Genomic DNA, 23,268 nt, shown 5'->3' with positions numbered 1-23,268 from the left:
TAGCAAGCATGTCATAATTTTGTATTATATTTTTCATAAATATTAAGGAAAAAATTGATTTTCCGACAAAAGTGTAAATGCACAAATGTGTTTTTTCTTCACTTTATTTTTAAAAAATGTAACTACAAATACTTTCAAATTCATGTATAAAATCACAGGGTATGCTATAATTTCTTTAGAAAAATCCCACTCATTTAGAGAATATATATATATAACATTTTATGTAGTTTTATACTATTAAATTTAATGTATTGTATTACATGTCAATTGGGATAATAAGTTTGTAAAAATAAATAAATAAATAATAATATATTTTCTCAAATTAAAGTGTGAGTGAACAATAATTTATCGAGTAAAATACACTCTGTCCCCTGAATTATATTTAATATAACACTTATCCCTAGTTTAATTGGCCAAACTTCATAATTATAAATTGAAACACATTTTATTTTTTGCGAAATTTGGGAAATTATATGCATGTTTTTAAAAGGATATATTTTCATACAATTATTTTATTTTTTATATTTTCTTTTTAAAGAATAAAAAATAACTCTTGGAGAAATGATGAATTGAAAAAATAAAATCAACGCCACTTGAAATTTTTATTAAAATAGAAAAAGAAAAGGAAAAAAATAAATTCAGCCTCCCGCCCATTCTACATATTTATTTAAGCTAATAGTGTTCCTCCCCTCCACTCCCGCAGCAATTCCAATAACCAATTGAATTTTGCCCTAATGATTCTCTCGAAAGCCCCTTTCATGGAGACCCGCGACTGCCAGGTTTGCAATTCCATGGACCCTATAACCCTTCACAATATCCCTCACCGAGGTGCATTTGCCTTGCTTTGTACAGCCTGCGTGCTCCGCCACAATCCCGGCAGTTTCTGCCCTCTCTGCTTTGATGTCTACGACGATACCGCCAACAACAAGCGCCCCGCCGCTCACTCCCATATCGTGTGCCTCCGTTGCCCCGCAGTGGTCCACGCCGCTTGTCTCCCTTCCACGCGGTCATTTCCGAGTTTCCGATACCTCTGTCCGCAGTGCTCCTTTCCCTCTTCCCCTTTCTTCAATTTCGGGCGTTCTAATGCTGGCAGCACGACTGTTTTTACTCGGGATTTGGCCAAACAATTGCTATGTGCTGCCAAGATCGCTTCTGTGGCTATGCACCAGGCGGCAGCTGTTGCGAGAACTGTCGCCGAGCAGAAAGTCAGAGAAGCCTTGCTGGCAAGGCAAAGAGCCAAGGAAGCTATTGAGAGGGTCGCCCATTTGATGGCCGATCAACAGAGAGAGGATGAGTCCGATGTGGATGACGGATCATCTGGTGAATAAGTGTATAAATTTGCTTTTAGGAGGACAAAAGGAATTGGAGATAGTTCCGGACATTGGACTTTGAATTCTTCAAGATAAGAATTTTAAGCCCATTGAGCGTATTTGATAACAAAAGATTATCACCGTCTCTTGATACACTCTAAGTTCGGCTCCAATTGTTACTTTGTTTTTCTCTTGTGAGCATTGTTTCTTATTTCTCTGTGAAGGGCACTTTTACCTGTCACTTGGGTTTTCTCTGAGTCAGGAGTGAAGTCATTGATTTCTTTTGGTTAATGGTTATCATTCTTGTACTTGCTTCCTAGATGGTTGGGTCAAGATTGATATCATGAGCTGTAGATACATGTTCCTCGGCATCTTATATTGCAGTAAACTGAAGATATAACGACTTACGGTTGCTATTCTTTGAACTGGTTGTCTTTACACATGTGTAGCAGACAGAGGGAAAGATTTGCATTATAAGCTGAAGAGTTTCTAGCTCTGACTAATTTCACTCAAAGGCCTGCTTTGAGAGGCTGTGTAATGGGCTTACAAATTTGATAATCCTTCTAGAAAATCCATAGACGGCTGTGTACTCAAAGGAATTAAAAGATGATGTCAGTGCACTCACAAATTAGCAATGTTTCAAAAAATTTGGGTGGCAGAAGAAAGGTTACCAATTTGCAATTCTGCACCAGTGAGCTGCACTACCATTTATTAATCCAAGGGGACTTTTACGTCAGCCCAGTATGGCTCTAAAGTGTAGAGTGCTTGTTCTTGTTATTCCTGCTTACACTGCTTGCCTAGGTGCAGCTTCTTACAGTGCTGAAGGAAAAGATTGGGGATGAAGAAGTTCATACTGTCACAGAACTTTGGCTAACAAGAAGCAATAGTAGGAGAAGTTTGATTTTGAATGGCTTTTACTAGACTTGGAATTTATGGATTCTTTATTGATCAATGTGTGGCACTGTGGGTGTTATATTCTCAGGAAGTGGATTGCCCATGTAGTGTGTTTCAGTTAAGTGCTCCCTCCCGATAAATCAGAAGCTCCATTTCCTGGTCTGCATAAGTGCATCTAAGTAAGATTGCTTATGTTCCTTGGCAAGGTGTGCTTGTTTTATCTGATGATGATTTCTGAAGAAGGAAAGAAGAAGTTGCTGGCTCTTCTGTAGAGAGGATGGTCGACATATCAAATCATTTTTGCTCAGATTTTCATCAAGTAAAGGCAATATGATCAATTTTCTGATGATGTGTATCTGTGATGGCTGAATGGAGAACTTTACTGTTGTGAAGATGTAGTAGGACCTTGAGTTCAAAAGACATAAAACTCTTTCTTCAATTCTAAGTTATATTTTTCAATGTCCTGTCATAGAATTTGTTTCACTTATTTTTATAATAGTCAGTTCAAGGTTATGTACTTTGCTACAAGTTTTCAGTGTCTATGGTTTGTGCCTGTGCCAGGAAAAAGGCTTTGTGCATGCTCTGTGTTGGTTTTCCAATATGCAGTGATGTTTGATGTGCCAATGAACACTCTATCTGGAAGCCTGATATTTAGCTAACTAGGGAGGATGAAGTTCCTCCTCCCTGGGAATCATGTCCTTGTATGCTGTTTGCCTAGCATTAGAAAATCATAATTCTTGTCGAACAGAAAACAATTTTTAAATACATACAGTGCAAGTCCAGTGACCCAAGCCTTGCAATTCTTGTGAATAATGCTTTGCCTTTTGTCTCACTGTGTTGATAAGGACTGATTCTTTAAAAGCATGCGCTCTTAAGGCGTTGCTGAGGGAAACGACTGAAGTAGTAAAAGAGAACCGAGAAGAGAAAAAGACATGCTAAAAAGCATATGTTAAGAGCCAACCCTTTTTTCATTTTACTCGCTTGTGTTTACATGTGCTGTAGGGAATCTTGGAGGAACTTCATCAAATTGGGGTGAAACTGAGGGCAGTCCTTGGTTGATAAAAATGACAGCAATAAGGATTATAGCTTCAGAATTTCAGAAAATGGCATTCATTACTGCTAAAGTATGTCTTTGATGATTGCGAAAAAAATTTATGCCTATACAGTATAATCCTTGGCAATGAAGGAAAAAAAATACTCTTGAGGTATGACAAGTCATTGACTATGTTGTAGTGGTAAATGGAACAACGTGAGGAGAAAGTCAAGTTTCACTGATTCACATAGTTTTTTACTTCTTTTCCTTTTGTAGCCAGTAAGTGGATAATGATATTTGCATTTTATTTTTGGGTTTCTGCATAACTAGGAAAATTCTGAAAAGTCAGACCTAATTTCCCCAGAAGAATGTTCAAGAATTTCCACATGCTCCTGAACTGGGCGAGGTAAATTTAACATATACTTCCTGGAACATATCTTTGGTTTTGATCATTCAAGGGTCGACCTTTTCTGTCATGCAATTAATCTATGCTGATGTCATAAAGTTACCATATTATCATTAACATATTTGTTGCCTCACAACATGAAAGAATGTCAAACTTTTGAATGTTTTGGTAATAATCTTTAACCTTTTTCTTGTATAGGTATTCAACATTGTTCAAGATCTCTCTGGCTGGACTCCAAGAAAATGTCTCTAATAGTCTTTGTTCCAATTTTCATTCGCCAGTCTTCCTCATGCGTATGAGACTGTGCAAAAGGATCTATACACATGATATGGAACAAGGATTGTTTGACATCTCAGTCTCAGAGTCCCATGGCAGCATTTTATAAATGATACATTTTCAGAATCACAAGTTCACTTCAAATGGTTTTCATGTGAGTTATCTGTCTTTATATAAAAAGGGAAGATGAGTGGACTCTACGTAGTACTGTAACCTCATAACATTCATGTATTGATCACTCCATTATTGAGAAGCTGATTGAAATGGCGTATGTGCAGCTTGATTTTCTTAGCATTTTCCTACTGTTTACATTAATTTGACAATCACCGTCAGAACCAGGTTTACTGGCATTAATTGCCGCCTCATATACTCCAATGTTTGCAGTAAAAATGAATGCTAACTATTTATTGAAAATAAAATTTAGTTATAGTACCAGGCGTAGCAAATAGTTCACTGTTCTTTTTATCCATCCAAAAAAAAAATATTTTATTCTTAACTCAAATATTCACTTTACCATCATTTTGAGGATTTTTGTAATTTAGATTTCATAATTTTATGATTTTAATATATTAATTTATATTATTATATCATTCGACTAATATAATTCACACGATTATTAGATTTGATCGATTAAAATTTTTAATCTATATATAATAAAATAGAATCATTGAAATATCCACTTAAGTGCTACTTATCCACACATGTGGACAACCTGAATGAGCTTTATTATGTCAAATGGAATACAATATATTTTTTAGATAAAAATAAAAAAAACTATTAGATTTCATCCAAAAGAGATCTTACCAACATTATCTAACAATTTTTTGGATAAAGAATTAAAAATATTAAATTTATCAAAAATAATCTGAGCAATATTATCTAACAAGTTTTTTTGAATAAACAATAAAAAGTATTAATATTTGTACAAAAAATTCTAATTAATATCATTTTCTTTATTGTTTCTTTAAGTATATAAAAATATCTATTTTGATAATATTATGTAGTATCTAATCAATATAATCTAATAAAAAATTTTAAATAAAGAATAAAAAATGTTAATATTTATAAAAGAATATAATTAATATTATTTTTTTATCTTTTATTTTTTGATTATATAAAAGCATGTATATTAAATATCTTTTTTGATAAATACTGAATAAAATAAAGAAAGAAATCACTCAAATTTATTTTTAATTTGAATTTCCAAGCAAATGTTACCGTTGGAGGCTAATTTTTGTAACCATTCTAAATTAAAAAAAAAAAAAAAGATAGAAATGTTACGTTGGTGATTTGTTATCATTTGCCCACTGTACATTACACCACTTGATACGAAAACTGAGGAGCAAACTACCCTTTTGGTTTACATTCTCAGCAGCCGCCCATCTCCTTCCCCAACCGCCACTCTCAACATTCTTTCTTCTTCAAGGAGAAGATAAGAACTGCTAAACTCCCCCAACCGCCACTCTCAACCGACTCGTAGTTTGCTGCTTTTTTAAAAATTCAGGGGTTCGCATTGTAGTTTTCTTTGCTCACGGAGATTTTGTGCTATTAAGGTTTTCCTGGGGGTAACACAATTGCCCAGTAATTTTCTTTTTGTTTTTGCAGATTCAACTGGGGACTGATTGTGAGGAATAAATGTGAAAGAATATTGAAGCTGCTGGAGAAAGGCCCTGATCTGAAAGAAGAAAGGGACAGGGCCCGGAAAGTTTCAAGAGGGATTCAAGGATTTGGCAGCTTCTGCCACAGGGATTCATCCGCTGGGCATGATGTATTGCCAGAATCATCCCAGAAAGCATTTGGGAGATGCAATTCAGAGTTCAACCAGAAAATCAAGTATCTAAGCCCGGACAGTTCCAATATTGGTGCGGATTCCAGAGAAAATTTGGCTCCAAATGAAGAAAGCGGGAACTTCACTGGGGAATCGAAGCCGCTGTTGGAACAGCAGAAAGATGAGGCAGTCGTCCTCTTAGGCAGCCACCTCCGCTGTTTTCTGCAACCGCCGCCATCTGGCCTCGGTCAATTATTTGTTAAGGTATCAACTCAAAGATCACCGACTTAGATTACACGGTTTCTTGTATATTCTTGATTTTTTGTTGGAAAGTTTCGGCTAATTGTTTCAGGGTTCATGATATTCAACTTCTACATGGGTTTTCTTGTTTTATTACCTAAAAAGGTACTTTGCTTTTGCAAGGGTTATTTTATAATTACTTCAAGAAGCATGAATTCACATAAGTATCCCATTGTATCACAAATTTGTTCAATCCGGACTTGCTCAAAATTCATGAGGATTTATGCATGCATTGAAAAATTAAAATTCTTCAGTTTCTAATATATTTAACACAAGAATATTGTGAGATGTTTTTTGATTTTATTCTTCTATCATTTTGCTTAGCCATATGCTTATCTAGTCTTTCTTTTGTCTTTTTGGGTTTGATTTGGTGGTCTTTCCCTTCTTGTAATGAAATTTAATAACATTGCATGCTTTCACAGTGGATCCCCATTTGGTGATTGATAGTGGTAACCAAACTTGAGACGGCAAACCATCAGACTATTGGCCTTGAATTGGTAAGTTTTCTGCAATTAGCTGCTACTGATACTTCCTTTGCTAGCACTTTGGTTTGAAAAAGTTTTGGCTTTGAGATTGGCAACTGGGAGTCTACTACTTTAGAAGCAGTAAGTTACTACTTTGTTTTAACTACTGTTATCTTTGTTACCAGTCAATTTCTCCTATCTCCTGTCATAATGCATATATGTTAATCACTGAAATTTAAGTGCCAGGCATAAACTTTCTGCTACTCCAATTTGATCTTAACTTAAAATTTCTGGTTGAACTGGGATTAAACTTCTTAAATCAATTGATACTCGCCCAACTGATGGGCCAACACAGAATATATCTTCTCAACTGCATCTTGGAAGGTATCTTGGTTTTGCAATATCTGTTGCATATTATGTCTTTGAATTGGAGAATGCCACATGTATTTATGTTGTTTTCTTCAATGTCTTGGTTTATTCGTAGTTCTGCCTTAATGCAAAGTACAAGGAGAAAGGGCTAATTGAATAGAGATGTCATATTATTTATTAGCAATTATTTTATTTGCAAGCTTATTGTTAGCAATATTGTCATTGTCTATGTCTTGCTAGTGCCATTAAAATTGTAAATTGTCTAGCATGTTTCAAGTCCCAAAAAGCATCAGATAGATATGACTAGTAATCCTTAGAAAATTCCAAAAGTATGTATTATGCAATTAAAAATGGTGGCCTAACACATGTAGCATTCATATTTTTGATTCTACAAATGAAGCATATTAATAGTATTATAGGTTATGTGTACTCGTTTATTAAAGGTTGAAGGCGCTAGAGTTTGGATTTGGTTTTGCAAATTTTGTGTTACCGGAAAACTTCATATTGTTAAAAATTGTGTGGGAATCAAAAGGGTTGAGTAGGATTTAAACACTCAATTGGGACGCATTTTGACTGCTAAAAGTATGCTTTTTGATGATATTTTAGAACCTAATGTTAACTTATGTATCTTCATATTCCTCTCGTCAAATTTCTAACCGAAAAGAAACCAATGTCCTTATTAGTTCTTTCTTGCCGACTTTTCTCCCATATTTTGAAATCAAGGAGGCTAAAACCATTAAATTTATGCTTTGTAAACTTCAAATCCAAATTTTGTGCGCTGATTTCTTTGAAAAACTCACGTGACCATCATTTTGACTCGGAAAGAATAGGATTGGGAATGTTTGAGGCTGTTGAAATGTGAATGGTGCAAGTATAGAGTTGAGACCTAAATTGGAGAACAAATCTCCCCTTTTTGTGTAAATTTATTCTTGGTTAATTCGTCGTGTTGGGTATTATTCATGAGCTTGTTTTGGAACTTTTTATTGTTATATATTTAAAATTATTGTATGAATTTACAGAAATCATGTTGGTTCATGTTAACATCTTATGTTTGCAGGTGTATCATAGAAAAATATCGAAAAATCTATATTATTCAACTATGAGTTATTTTATTTTGTGAACTTTGGGAAATCAAATACTATGCTAAAGTGTAGAGCGGTTGTCCAGATGCCAATCAAATTTTTAAGAAGATTCCGTGAATTTTGTAAATATACGTAATCTCAAACATTTGATAAATATTTTTTAATGAACAAATTAATACTAGATATGAGAATTTTTTTTGTTTTATTGAGTATCAACGATAGTATATTTCTAAAAAATTTGTTTTCTTTTCTATTCTTTTACTAAGATTTGTTTTCTCTTGTCAAGTGCTTTTGTGTTATCAACTCATGTTTTCAAAATCAGTATGAAATGCACTAATTTCTCTAAGATAAATTTTACAAAGTTTGAATATTTTGTGGATAAGTGCCTAAAAAAGTCAAATATTTTTATTTTCAGAGAAAATCATTAATTGATTTTTATATTAATTTAAAGCAGTTTTTGTATTCTTGGAAACAATTTGAAGTTTGAAGGGCAATTGGTTTATTACTTTTGAATAATATAGATTTTTTAGTTTTATTGAGTAATCAACGATAGTATATTTTTAAAAAATTTGTTTTCTTTTCTATTCTTTTACTAAGATTTGTTTTCTCTTGTCAAGTGCTTTTGTGTTATCAACTCATGTTTTCAAAATCAGTATGAAATGCACTAATTTCTCTAAGATAAATTTTACAAAGTTTGAATATTTTGTGGATAAGTGCCTAAAAAAGTCAAATATTTTTATTTTCAGAGAAAATCATTAATTGATTTTTATATTAATTTAAAGCAGTTTTTGTATTCTTGGAAACACTTTGAAGTTTGAAGTGCAATTGGTTTATTACTTTTGAACAAATGATAATTTTTTATTTGGACTTCCAAAAAAATGTATAATTAACTTTGTTGTTGTGATAAATAATTGAATTGATAATACTTAAAGAAATACATACATTAACTATATTGCTACTCGCCAAGATGTGGTAACAAATCTTTTAAGATGATAGGTGTACAAGTAATATAAAAATAAACAATGAGATTGGCATCAAGACAACCGTTTTATTGTGTAGTGTATGATATTTTATTTCTGAAGTTCAAAAATAAACTAATTTGTGGTTGCGTAGTAGTGATTTTTCAACAAACTTACTATGATACACCTGCAAAGTTTGGATGTCGATATGGACAAATATGGTGTTTCTGTACAATTTGTACAAAAGTTTTAAATGTATAACAATCAAAAGGTTTTGGAAAAGCAAATTGGATAAAACCTAACATAATGAATAATTTGGGAATAAATTAACAAAAACGGTGGAGGATTATCTCCCCTTTAGGGGTTAACTCCGAACTACCTTGCATTCTTCACATTTTAAACTGGCCTCAAAATTCATAATCCCGTTATTTCCAAGTTAGAATGTTGAGAATGTGAAGGTTTCATAGAAATCACATACATTTTTGGATTTGAAGTGTACAAAGAAAAAATGCAATGGTTTCACCCTTTCTTGAATTTTAAAAAAATATGAAAAAAAATCGGTGGAGAATAACTAGATAGGGACAAAGGTTGCGACTTTGGTTAGAAAAATGGTAGAGAGGAAGAGATGGATACATTAGGTTATCATGTAGTTCTAGATAGTGTAAAGAAGCATATTCTTTTTAGCGGTCAAATGCAAAACAATTGAGTGTTTGAATCTCCTACTTCAATCTTTAAATTCCTCCATAGTTTTTAACGAGATGATGTTATTTAAGTAAGCACATAATTGAGAAACCAAATACAACTCTAGAGCCGTCAACCGTAATAGACGAGTATAGATAGATTGCATGCTATACGTTATGTGTTTTGTTCTTTTTTCATATCTTGAAATGATACTAATGTTGTTGATTATGTGCAGGTTAATGCTAGTGAAGATGATCCCGACAAGTATTAGCCAAATGATACAGTCGTCGGCTTGTGTTTCACAATGACACACACAAGAGCTTTGCAGTTTCTTTTTTGGGACATCGACATCCATTATCTTTAGAACAAATTTGGCCTATTGTAAATAAGAATTCTTTGTTTGTAGTACTTTTGGAAAAAGCCTGTGTTTAGACTTGAGGATCAAGTTCCTCTTTTTATTTTATATTAAAATTACCTATTGAAAATTCCTTCAATTTTTAATGTGACGCAACACCACTTACGAAGTATTAGAAATATGTCTATATGACTTAAACATATCAAATAACTCGTTGCGCTGGATCCTAGAAAGTAGTAATTGCAAGAAACAAGTAAAAGATAGTGTTGCACCATCCAAGTGTAGTTGATCTCATTATGGCTGAGTTCACCACATCAATTAGGATTCATGTAATTATTATGGCATAGCTCAACTTATTAAGCAAGTACGGAACCAAATAAAGCAATCCCTAGAATTCATAGTTGAATGGAGAAATATTAGACAATTTGTAGTTCAAAGCAATTAATTTAAGTATTTCATTTACATGCATAAGCATGCAAACAACTATTAACCTTGAATACACTTAAAACATGAACCATTGGACCTCTCATTCACTAGCCTCTGTCCTGTCTTTTTATGATTTTTGCAATAATCTATTTAACCCAATCATGTCCATATTTATGGGTTGCAGCCAAAAGAATATAATACAAGAAAAGTATTTGCTCTGCAGACCCATGAATCTAAGAAGTTCCTAATGTGTATCCCATTACTCCACATCTAAGGAAGAGATTGGTAGAACCTGTTGAATTCAGCTCAAGCTCCATCTCCTTCACAAGCAACATCTTCTTCTCCTAACTCTGTATCTGCTACTCTGGTTCTGCAGTGAAGAAGTAGTGTTTTTCCTTGGTTACATTTTTATTAGTTGTGCTTTACACTTACATTAGTTGGCATTAGTGGTTTAGGTGGCAACTGATTTGGAATCTAAGTTGTTATTTCTGTTTTAGTTAGTTATACAGTATCTTCTTCACCGCCTTTGTATCTGTATTTAAACTGAAGTTGTACTAGTTCTCGTTGAATGAATGAAAACACAACTTCAGTCCTCTACATTTCTTGCTCTGTAACCCTGTACCCATGGGGCTTATGCCTAATTTTATCAGAACCAGTAAGACATAGAATGGCAGAAATTCACTCTTCAAGGGAAGATGAATGACTATTCTATTTTTCTAAATGTTGTGTAAAGAGAAACTTGGTAATACAGCTGAGAATCTTGTCATAATGTTCAATTTGAAAAGAAAGTACCATTAAAATGAAGCCATAAATCTCATTTGCTGAAAAGAACATATGTCCGCGAAGCAAGGCTTGTACGCAGAACCCAGGAAGAAACTCTGAAATAATGCCTTCTTTTCTAGTCAAGTTACCATCTTCAGAATATCTATTGCAGCTGGACGACTCTAGCACAGAGCGAGCCAATGACAGAAGCATCAGTGTCAAACAAGAATTAAGTGGCCTTGTGTATACGTTAAAAGAAAAGAAGGAAAGTACTAAACCATCGCCCCTTGTAGTATCTTACCATCCATATCACACAAGATGTAGCCGAATTTTGGTTTTTTAATATGGAGACTGCTTTTTGTCTTTCTGTCTTTTGACACGTCAAAAATGTGATTTTCTCTATAATATCACGAAAGAGAGAAGAAGCCATACTCTATTCTCTGTGGAAATTCTTTCTCACACGATGTTAACAGTTGTGTGAACAGCAGAATACATATACATGCGGGAAAGAGAAATGGAACGTACAACTATGCATGCTAGCTCAGATCAGCTAACAAACCATCTCCTTTCTCATAACAACAATTTTGACATGTGTATGGCACTATTTTCATATTCATCTTTCAGCCCCAAGTTAACTCGATGTTGTTTTTCCACTAGAAGAATCAACTGGTATGCCTTATTAACACTCGACAATGGATCCATAACCAGGATTCGGGTATAGACATGATCATACACGTCATTGAGACCCATTAAGAATTGGATAGGTTGATTACAGGCAGTCAGTTCCTCCACAGCCTTTGCAGAGCCACAGGTGCAGTTTGGTATAGCATGAGGCATGTGAGTTCGTCCCACAGTCTCTTAATCTTTGTAAAATAGTTCAGGACAGAGAGGTTACCTTGAGAATGGTGAAGATTTCTGTTAAGATCAATAAACTCACCACTGCTGAGCATCAAAGATTGGAGCTGAAGGAAGAAGACGAGACTGTGTAGAACAGAGGAAGAAATACGCAGGACACTTGTGAAAGAGCACCTTTATTATTTTGCTTCTTTTCCTTTTCTGCGTTTTTAAGTTAGTTTATTTAGCGTTCACTAGAGTTGCTTAATTAGTTTTAGAGTTATTTAGCAGTTTAAAAGCTCTGTATCCCATTTTTTACAGACTGTATCTCCAAAAACTTGATTCAATTCAATTTGATTGAATTTTTTTCTTTTCCTGGGTTCGAACATGGCATCAGAGCCACAGTTTGGTGGCTTCATTCCCTTTCCTTCTTGCGCATAGAATGCTTCTTTTACGTCTCATTGTGAAACGAATAATCTTTCTTTCCCCTTGTTTTTGTTTCTTACTTTTCTTGCCTGCAATGTCTGGAAAGAGTACTGAAAGAAGTACGACTTTCACTGAAGACCAGAAGATGACAATTTGGCCTGAAATGCTGAGACTTCATGGAAGAGAACACCCTGGAACGAGCTTGGTATCCGCCCCTTCAGATGGAAGTAATTTCTTGGCATGGAGCAGGTCCATCAAGTTGGCATTAGGCGCCAAACAAAAACTCAGTTTTATTGATGGGAGTTATGGAAAACCCGCAGAAAACAAGGATGAAATGGAACAGTGGGAACGTGTGGATTGTATGGTTGTTTCTTGGCTGTTGAACTCAATAATCAAAGAAATTGCAGAAGCCTTCATCTACACGACCTCTACACAAGATCTATGGGAACAGCTAGAAACCAGGTTTGGGGAGAGCAATGGCCCTCTGCTGTATGATACTCAAAAGAGGATAACTTCTCTTTCTCAAGGTGACATAACCATATCCACTTATTTACTAAGCTTAAGAAGTTATAGGAATGTTTTAGCCCATTTAAACCCACTGCCAAGATGCTCCTGCGGATCAAGCAAGGCGATGGCTGATATCAATTCATCAAGCCAACTTATACAGTTGTTGATGGGTCTGGAAGATAGCTGTGATCACACAAGGAGCCAGATTTTGCTGATGGAGCCTTTACCTACTATAGGTAAGGCTTATTCCATGTTACCGCGCATTGAAAAACAACGTGACATTCACATAGGGACAACACAAGATGGAGCTATGACTGTGAAATTCTTGAATCCAAGAAAGGAACAGACGAATGAAATGGCAGCAAGAAAAAGGTTTCTGACAGACAAGAAATCACAATATTGTGATTACTATAAAAGAAATGGACACACAAGGTAGTCTTGTTTCAAATTAGTAGGCTTTCCAGATTGGTAAAAAGGCCTATTCGAACAAAGAAAAGGAGAAAAGGGGGGAGCAGACAAGGCCTTCAGTACTGGAATTGGGGGAGACTTGCAGGGCCTTGTTTCTACCACCAGACCAGACATTGCTAAGCTGATCAGACATGAGATAAAGAAAGTGATGCAGGAGCACAATTGTGCGCAAGAGCATTCTAACATGGCAGGTTTGGAGGATTATGCATGTAACATTTTTTCTTTTAAACCTTGGATCATTGATAGTGGTGCATCCACTCACATGTGCAATGATTTCCACTTATTAAGACACTTAAAATATCTGAAGACACCTATTTATGTTAAATTACCTGATGGCAACAAAAGGGAGGTCACATGTAAAGGTGAAGTTCAATTAACCACAGGCATTATTCTTAATGAAGTTTTGTATGTCCCTGTTTTCAAACATAACCTTCTTTCTGTAAGAAAAGTGTGTCTTGACAATTGTCTTAGGGTGATCTTTACAAATGATCAGTGTCTTTTGCAGGGCTTTCAGACAATGAAGACTATGGCAATAGGTAGACTAGTGGGGAGGCTTTATGTTCTAAGTAAAGAACCTTGCAGCCCTTCTGCAAGCTTAAATCTGTCAAGCAAGGAGTTTGACACACTTTGTAAGAAAGTTTCCTCACATGAAATAGACTTGTGGCATAGGAGATTAGGTCATACCTCCATTGATGTGTTGAGACACATTCCTTTCATAAATAAAACTCACTCTAATCTGAGCTTGTGTGGTGTATGTCCAAAGGCTAAACAACATAGACTGCCTTTCTCTTCCAGTCAAGCTCGTGCCACTAACATTTTTTACTTACTGCATATAGATGTGTGGGGCCCTTACAAATAATTCTCAATATCAAACTCTCATTATATGTTAATTATAGTGGATGATCATAGTAGAGCCACATGGATTTACCTTATGACCTATAAAGATCAAGTTATGCAAAAGCCAGAAACCTTCTTTAATTTGATAAAAAAATCAGTTCAATAGAAGAATTAAAACCATTAGAACTGATAATGGGACAGAATTCACCAGCAAAGTTTGTCAACAACTTATGCAAAAACATGGCATTATCCATCAAAGAACTAGTGTTTTCACCCGCCAACAAAATGGAATAGTGGAAAAGAAACATATCACCTATTACAACTAGCCAGAGCCTTATTGTTTCAAGCAAGAATGCTCTTAAAATTTTGGACTGAAGCCCTCCTTACTGCAGCCTATTTGATCAATAGATTGCCTACACTAGTATTAAACTGGAAAACACCATTTGAGATGTTACATAACAAAGTTGCATCCTACACTCATTTAAGGACCTTTGGGTGCTTGTGCTATGCATCAAACAATCTGCCAAACAAGAAAAAATTTGACTCCAGAAGCTATAAATATGTTTTCCTAGGATATGCACATGGCCAAAAGGTATTGGTTTAAGCTTCAATTTTTTTTATAAGTAGTCTTACTTTTTCTGGTCTTATATAATATCCTCTCGACTTGATAATGCGCAGTGAACAGAAGGCCATGTGCACTTTGATATATGTCGTCGGCCCATATAAAAGCATGCAAGAAGCCCTGCAAGAATCTGGAGATGAGGTGTGCTTTATAGACTTAAGGGGATGATCAAGAAACTCGGCCCTCCAAGAAGCCCTTGCACCAAAATAATGTCCAAGACAGTAAATTGTAAGAGCACCTGCATTTGGTAGTTTGGATATTATCAAAATAGCTTATACGTACATTTTAATGTAATGCTTTCTCTTTCTCTTTAGCCACTAAATTAACTTTTTATTATTTTTATAATTCATAAAGTAAAGTCGAGCAACGATGTTACTGTTTTGGTCATACATTGCGAGTTATTTATTCTATAGTGCTTTCTCTGAGAAAAGAGGATGGAAATTAATTAATGTTGTGTTTGTTTCAATGAATTTGGGATTTTGAGGATTTCAAATTCTTGTGTTCATATTTTGAATTATATTTTATTATGTTTCAAGAATTTTAAAATCCATGTAATATGTAGTTATTTAAAATTTTTCCCATTCAAATTTAGTTTAAATGTATTCAGCAGACGAAAAGATGTGTTTGTAGGGAGGCCTTAACTTTGATTATGACTGACAGTTTTAGGGAGATGGCTGGGTTATGGTTGATGTGGAGAGAACATTCCATCCCATGCATTCACTTTCTTGATTTAATCGACAAACTGAACTGTGCACCTAGATGAACTTACGACAGCCAATTGCAGTCATTCTCTCCGGAAGATATTCCTACTAACACAAAAGCAATCAAGATGTATGAATCTTTAATTTTCAATCTGTTGATATACATATTTGATTCAAAAAAGTCGAAAAAGATAATATAAAGTTTCATCTTTACATGGTGCGATATTATATAGAGCACGCACCACGTAGTGATCGAATACGGTTAACGCTATAGATGACAAACTGGGATTTTAATAAAGTTGGTGAAACTATTATTGATCTTTGTATATTATCTCTCAGCATTACGTATATACGTGAGTGGCGCCGCCCCACAAGGCCACAACCCCTCCGGGCCACGCACAAAGCTAGCTGCTGATGTCCTAATCAGGTACTCTTTGGGGAGAGAAAAGAGATAAATATGGAACAAGAAAGATACAGAGTGAAAACAAGAAGGCGGTCCATCAGATGCCAACGAACGTTACATACGATGCACCTCTATCCCCTATATCTATCATTAACCTCATTCTCACAATTCGTCCATTTGGTTTTTCTCTAAGTACTTTGCTCTCAATTCCCAGCTGCCATGGTCAGTGTCAGTGTGTGTGGTGTGTGTGTTTTCCTGAAGAGAAAACAGATTAATGCATCATGCCATCATGTGTTTGTTGATGAGCTAATGTTGTTTTTCATGCCATGCAAAGCAGGGGGAAGATGCGGAGCCGGGGTACGACAGGGTGAACACACCGAAATTCAAAGGGAAAGGAGGCCTCAGAGCTACTTCTTTCATTTATGGTGAGCGATTGAACCAATCAAGCTTTATATGTCTTCAGCTCTTCTGTTGCAGAAGAACTCGTACACATGCATGCATAATAAATTGATGGTTGGTGTATATGTTGTTTATCAGCTTTGGTGGCATTGGAGAACATGGGATTTGTAGCAAACATGGTGAGCTTGGTCCTCTACTTCTCCTACAAGATGTATTTTGATCTCTCCAACGCAGCAAACACGCTCACAAACCTCATGGGATCAACTTTCTTGCTCTCCATCGTTGGTGGCTTCATTTCCGACACTTACATCAACAGGTTCCACACCTGTCTCATTTTTGGGACGATTGAAGTCTCGGTAAGTTTTCAACTTAATTAGTGCTAATGCATTCAAACTACTAGTTATATGCTATCTCCAATGAACAAATGTTGATTGTTTTCCTTCTTAGGCTCTAACAATGATGACAATCCAAGCTCACAATAGCAGTTTGCTACCGTTGCCTTGTGGCAAGCCAAACTGCAAACTGGAAGGGGGTATGGCCGTGTACTTCTACGCATCGCTGTGTTTGCTGGCACTGGGCGTAGGTGGGGTGAGGGGCTCCCTTCCCGCCCTTGGAGCTGATCAATTCGACGCAAAGGACCCAAAGGAGGCAAAGGGTCTGGCCAGCTACTTCAACTGGCTCTTGCTCAGCACAGTGAGTGGTGGGACAGTTGGAGTTACTGTCATTGTTTGGGTTGCCACCAACAAAAACAACCAGAATTGGTGGAAGGGCTTTGTCATCACCACTGTTGGCGCTTTTGTTGGTTTTATATTTCTTGCTGTTGGAAAGCCTTTCTACCGTCTTCAGATCCCCAAAGACAGCCCTCTGGTCAGAGTTGCACAGGTATGTGTTTCCTTTCGCACATATATTCATTTCAACTTAGTTATTCTCTAATATATCTCACAACTTTTGGTTCCTAATTTAATTTTGGTTTTCCTCCGATCAGGTCATAGTCGTTGCGATAAAAAATCGCCGTTTGCCACATCCAGAGAGCCCGAGTGAGTTGTACGAGGTGAACGATAAAGATCCAGAATCGATCTCAAAAATTGCTCATACTGAACAATTTAGGTAATGTTTTCTTCTGATATTACTCATTCAAGATAAGTCTAATGCACATGACAACTGTAATTACATTCGCCAACAACCTGATATAAATAAGAATTTTCCCACTATACAATCCGAGCTTTTTTCGTTTTCCTAATTTTAACAAAAGCAATCCTCTTCCTTGATTTGTTCTATAACTACTCCACTTTATACATAAATTCTAGTGAACTGAAGCCTCAAGAGTTCTTCAAACAGAGAACTATCGCTCATTTTCATAACAAATCCTGCTTCTTAATTAACTAATGTAGCCAAGCTAAGTAAGGTGAGTAACACGTTGCCATAAACATCAGGCGACCAAAACATACTTATTGTAGTCATGTCAACATGTGTGCTAGGTGGCTGGACAAAGCAGCAATTCTTCCCCAAAACACACAGCCCTCAGAATGGAAAGTTTGCACAGTAACACAGGTGGAAGAAGTAAAGGTCCTAACAAGAATGCTGCCAATCATAGCCAGCACAATCATAATGAACACATGCATGGCACAGCTCCAAACCTTCTCAGTCCAACAAGGCTACCGAATGGACCCGTATCTCGGCTCGTTCCAAGTCCCTGCTGCATCCATCCCTGTCATTCCCCTCGTCTTCATGGTCATCCTCATTCCAATCTATGACAGAGTTTTCGTGCCATTTGCTCGTAAGTTCACAAAGCATCCGTCAGGCATCACGCAGCTCCAACGTGTGGGTGTCGGCCTAGTTCTGTCGGCCCTCTCCATGTCGATAGCAGCATTGGTGGAAGTGAAGAGACGGCACCAATCTCTGAAGAATCCCTTGAAACCCATCAGTCTTTTCTGGCTCTCTTTCCAGTATGGTGTTTTCGGTATTGCTGATATGTTTACTCTTGTGGGATTGCTGGAATTCTTCTACAAAGAAGCACCTGCCGGAATGAAGTCGCTCTCCACTTCTTTCACATGGATTTCGCTGGCGTTTGGGTACTTCTTGAGCAGTGTTTTGGTGGATGCTATAAACTCGGTGACGAAGAGCATCACGCCTAGCAAACAGGGGTGGCTGCATGGACAGGACCTGGACAGGAACAATTTGAATCTGTTCTATTGGTTTTTGGCAATCCTGAGTGTTGTCAACTTCTTCCACTACCTCTACTGGGCAGTATGGTACAAGTACAAGAAGGACGGCAGCGACAACGTTTTTGTCATCAAGGATGGCAACCCAGTACCACATTCCATCAGCGGTGTGCCTTTTCTGAAGGCGGAAGACGACGACGTGTCTAAGGCCACAACCGTGGAGGACACCAGCGAGAGAAACTGATGCATTTGGTGAAGACAGAGGGTTGAAAGACATGAAGCAGGAAATGGATCATCAGCAAAGACAGAGTTGGAGTTGGCCAATTTTTTTTTTTTTTTCTGTTTTTCGATTTATGATCATGTTATGAGGAACATGTCTGGATTTCATAGTTAGATAAACTCCATTACAATAATAAGACGATTTTTTGCTGATGCTAAAATAGAATTGATTTTCATTGTTCTGTTTGATTCTCTACACTTTCTCTACTGACTCAACACAATGCGCATGATGCGGTTGATACGTATTCTTTTTAAAAATTAATATATATACATATATATAATTAAATTAAATTGTAACTTAGATGTGAAATACATGCCTATTACGCTGTGACGTGTGATTAAAATATGCATCAAAATATGATGGAAGATTTTTTCTTTTTAAGTTTCTCTCGGAAAGTTTGATTTCGAACGACTTAACTTATTATTTTGAAGTAATTAAAATAATTTTCAAATATTTTATGACATGAATTTATCAAAAGTCAAACTCCTATCATATTTTTACCAAAAAATTGGTCAGATAAATCAAACTAAGATAAAAGTTAAAGTTTAAGGATACTAAATTCAAAAAATGAACTTGAGAAATTAAGTAATTTTAAACAAAAACTTAAAGTACCAAATATAGCATTTACCATTTAAAATTCTTGAATTCAAATTCATTTATCTAAATATAAATATAAAAAAAATTATATATAATTACACAAAAATCATTAAATTGGTGGATCTCAGAAAATAGAAAGGAGAAGTTGATATTGTTTATCTAAGGGGAGGGAGAGGCCCATTTCTTGTCATGAAAATCTAAAATTGGGCCACCAAGTTTGTACCATCTTAACATTTAAAAAACCACATAACAAAACTCATCCTTTGAAATTTATGTGTGTTGGTTAACTCAATTTGCATTTAATTTTCTTTCATCATCACACATCACGTCTTTGATTTTTTAAATAAATATATTAATTATCAATATTAAATATTTAAAATCGACCCACCTCACATGGGAGTTGTAGGCAAAGAAATGAGGTGAAGTGAGATGTGGTAGTGACCTGTTGTTGGACTTGGGCAGTTGACATCATCATTATTGTCATCTTGACCACTCATCATACTCCAATTTCAGAGTATTTCTTTGATTGATTGATTGAGGATCAGTGATCAGATCTACCATTATTCACTCATTGCTAATAACAAAGAAATGTTGTGTGTGATGAGGGGCGTTTTCCAGAAATCGCACTTGTGTAGTTGACTATCGCCAAGTAGAAAGGAAAAATGGCAGTGGAACAGCTCAAAAGTGGTACGAAGTTGCATGATAAAGGAATCCGCTTTTTGTTTATTTCCGCCAATTGCGACTCTTACATATATATATCCATTATTCTTTTCTCATTCTTTCTCTATTTCTATTTTTTTTTAATGATTTCGACTCTATTATGACTATGAGCCCAAAACAACTTCCATGATTATAAATCGCTTATAAAATTACTTATAAATCATTCGTCGCTATTATTATTACATTAGTATAAAAGTTTCAAACCACATTTATTTAAATAAAAATGAGTTAAATATAATTTAATCTCTATGATATATAAATTGAACAAATAAATCATTGTGAAAAAATTATTAGTAAATTACTTCTCTGTGTTTCGAAAAATAAAGCAAATTATCTCCTATCAATGAAAGATAATTTGCTTCATTTTTCACAACACATGAGATAATTTGCTTCATTTTTCACAACACATGAGATAATTTGCTATTTTATTTTTCATTGCTCACTTCTCATTTCCCAAATAAAAATGGTATGTTATTACTAATTGTGTCAATAAGTATTGATTCAGTAACTAGGCCTGTCATGAGTAGGATCTTACCTTATACAAGTCTAGACCCAACAAAAAACCTAAATAAATTGATTTAGATGTAAGCCCTACCCAATCTATTGAACCCCACTCAAAACCCACAAGTCTCAAACCCGATTTTTTTTTTAATTTTTCTACAAATTATACTAATTAAATTATAATTTAACAATAAATTCAGAAGTATTGAGACAAATACACAAATAACTCTTTTTTATAATTTTTTTAAATAATCTATTATTTATTATACAATTTATAAAATAATTTTATGAAAATATTACACGATAAACAAAGTAATGATGTCTTATTTTCTTTAAATTTATTCACTTAAAAGTAGACTGATTAATAAATAATAATCCAATTGAATAGCAAAAAAAATAAATATATTTTTTGGATCCAAATTTGGTACTTAAACCCAACCCAAGGCCAATCTATATTTTTTTAACAGATCTATGTCTAAGTTCAAATCTAATAATATTTATTAAATTTAAATTTAAGCCTTATAAATTAATCTATGAATTTCAGTAAAATTTTATTAACACCCCTAATACAATGTATTGTTTGCTCTTGATGCTTTGTCGGCAGCATTTTTTGGCCTCTTAAAATTTCAAAAAGTTAGTTCCAAGTTTAATATTTGGTAGTTAATTAAAAGGTCTCATTACATTTGTATCTGCTGACCTATGATGTTTTTTTTTAACACAAAACCATCCAGTCTATTTATAATTATAAAAAATATTCTTGATAGTTAACAATTAGGAATAATTTATATAACAATATTGACGTCTTTTTTAAATATATGTGTAATTTTTTAAAAAATAAAGATAATTTACATAAATAATATAAATATTATTGATCAATATATAAATAATTATTGAAAAATTTAAAAAAATATGTAAATAAACCATAAATCTATCTCCATTTAAAAACTTTATCAAGAAAAATTCGTACATAAACAAATATATAGTATTTGATCATTTTATACTTTATTTATAATTTTCTCTTCCCAACAGTGAACAGTCCAATTATATATGTCAGGATGTATTTTAGCTGAACGAAGCATTGACCATTGAGAATTGTCGTCGCGTCGGTGATTCCTTCAAATTTTACACTTGTTTAATAAATTTTAGAGTAAATTTCAACACATTTTTTTTAAAATTTTTTTATAATTATTAATATTTATTTGTTATTTAAAAAAATATAAACACCTCATAACATTAACGCTCTACAAATATTCTTTCTTAACAATCCATTGGTGGGATTTATTTAGACATCCGTTAATTTATAAATATATTTATAATTTTTTGAATAATAATATTTATAAGTATAACAAATTTCACGTTGTAATTTACCATAAAATTTATACATATATGTATATATATATCATAGGTTTGAAATTATTTTCTGCATTTATTGTAAATATTTATTAATTGCGTGATGTCTGACTTGAACGGGTTAATTTCATTAATGAAACCCTGTGTTTTGTACCAATTGTTCAGATGGTTAATATATTTTTAACTAATTAATTGAACGCAAAAAAACTAGAAGATGTGATGGGTTTGTTTAATTCTAAATTTTAAAGTATTTTTTTTTTAATTTTTGAGTGTGTGAAATTTTTTAATATATTTGATTTTATATATATTAATAAAAAAATAAGTTAAAAATTAAATTTTGTGTGTGGGGTGCGGGCAATAATTGAAACATAAGGGCACATGCTAATCAAATTAAATAAAGTGTATCATTAATTTAGTAGTTGATCAGAAGATTGAAATAATAATAATAACAAGAGGCTAAGATGGTGAGTTCATTAATCACATCTCTCCTAATTAATGACATATTTAATATTTTAGCTGCTGCAATTGCAATTTGCGCTCTTGCTTACTCTCAATTTTATTTTCAATTTTCATCCAACTAAAATTATATTTGTTTCTACGTATTTTTACCATCATTTTAGTTTCAAATATTATGTTTTGTGAATAAAATTAGACCAAAATAAATAAACACTCACATGAAATTCAGATTTACAATTTCTTGTATATAATCTTGATATTGCCATTTTTTACTAAATGTTCGTCCAATTCAAGAGTACATGTTATATACATATATAATATTTTAGTAAAATGATTATAATTGTGTTATGAATTTTAATTATTAATAATTAATATATATTAATTATCAATTATTAACTAATATTTAACCAACAATTATTATTATAATAAATTATTTAATACTCACGTATTATAAAACTCGAATCACAAATTGAGTTAGACTACGTTGTGGTAATACATTTTTTTTTTTTGAAATAAGGGCGATGAATTATTATCAATTAAAATAAATTGATTACAATCATTCTCGTCGAATATCAATAAAAAAAATCGTTACAATAATCATATTCTAATTGATAAATTTAACCAACACACACTTACTATTATAGTAGAAACAACATCTACTATTCAATAGACACTATATTCATACACATAAAATAAAATTCAAACTCATAACCCCTAAAATTATGAAATTTCAACTTCACCAACTAAAATAATCAATTTAAGAGTAGTTGATCTAAGTGGGGCCACAACAAGGTCCCAAGAAAATGCACCGCTCTTGGTAGTCGGACGTAATGGTTGAATCGGGGCCTTGGCAAAGACACGTGTTGCCTCCTTAATGGTGGTGACAAAAATCCCTGTCCGCGTAGAGGCGGGGAGCTGTT

At 34.1% G+C, this 23,268-nt stretch overlaps 3 protein-coding genes and 1 long non-coding RNA gene across 5 annotated transcripts; all 4 read left to right on the top strand.

Moving 5' to 3' along the window:
* On the top strand, positions 735-3,895 carry LOC105169411. The gene is made up of 3 exons (XM_011089803.2): positions 735-1,320; positions 3,207-3,328; positions 3,842-3,895. The coding sequence occupies exons 1-3, from the start codon at positions 735-737 to the stop codon at positions 3,893-3,895; spliced, it is 762 nt and encodes a 253-aa protein (XP_011088105.2).
* On the top strand, positions 5,221-10,036 carry LOC105169014. Its single transcript, XR_848374.2, has 4 exons — positions 5,221-5,425; positions 5,525-5,951; positions 6,410-6,484; positions 9,778-10,036. It is a non-coding gene; the product is annotated as an uncharacterized LOC105169014 (long non-coding RNA).
* On the top strand, positions 12,440-13,288 carry LOC105169410. The gene has a single exon (XM_011089801.1). The coding sequence runs from the start codon at positions 12,440-12,442 to the stop codon at positions 13,286-13,288; it is 849 nt and encodes a 282-aa protein (XP_011088103.1).
* LOC105169013 (protein NRT1/ PTR FAMILY 4.5) lies at positions 15,960-18,890 on the top strand. Of its 2 annotated transcripts, none has more exons than XM_011089272.2 (6): positions 15,960-16,105; positions 16,221-16,308; positions 16,421-16,638; positions 16,730-17,164; positions 17,268-17,389; positions 17,761-18,890. In XM_011089272.2, the coding sequence occupies exons 1-6, from the start codon at positions 16,103-16,105 to the stop codon at positions 18,686-18,688; spliced, it is 1,794 nt and encodes a 597-aa protein (XP_011087574.1). In that variant the 5' UTR covers positions 15,960-16,102; the 3' UTR covers positions 18,689-18,890. The 2 variants fall into 2 exon arrangements, with proteins under 2 accessions (XP_011087574.1, XP_020551421.1); XM_020695762.1 differs by having other exon boundaries at positions 15,989-16,105; positions 16,218-16,308.

This window comes from Sesamum indicum, linkage group LG8, assembly GCF_000512975.1.
Source record: "Sesamum indicum cultivar Zhongzhi No. 13 linkage group LG8, S_indicum_v1.0, whole genome shotgun sequence".
In the NCBI taxonomy this organism is placed as follows: Eukaryota; Viridiplantae; Streptophyta; class Magnoliopsida; order Lamiales; family Pedaliaceae; genus Sesamum; species Sesamum indicum.
This window is presented reverse-complemented; position numbering and strand designations above follow the sequence as displayed.

Bases quoted from the DNA above. Each gene is read 5' to 3' on its own strand.
- LOC105169411 (XM_011089803.2), top strand. From the start codon at position 735: ATGATTCTCTCGAAAGCCCCTTTCATGGAGACCCGCGACTGCCAGGTT. The intron at 1,321-3,206 runs GTGAATAAGTGT...CATGTGCTGTAG, and splicing joins TGTGGATGACGGATCATCTG to GGAATCTTGGAGGAACTTCA. The intron at 3,329-3,841 runs GTATGTCTTTGA...TTTCTTGTATAG, and splicing joins TGGCATTCATTACTGCTAAA to GTATTCAACATTGTTCAAGA.
- LOC105169410 (XM_011089801.1), top strand. From the start codon at position 12,440: ATGTCTGGAAAGAGTACTGAAAGAAGTACGACTTTCACTGAAGACCAG.
- LOC105169013 (XM_020695762.1), top strand. The intron at 16,309-16,420 runs GTGAGCGATTGA...GTTGTTTATCAG, and splicing joins AGCTACTTCTTTCATTTATG to CTTTGGTGGCATTGGAGAAC. The intron at 16,639-16,729 runs GTAAGTTTTCAA...TTTCCTTCTTAG, and splicing joins TTGGGACGATTGAAGTCTCG to GCTCTAACAATGATGACAAT.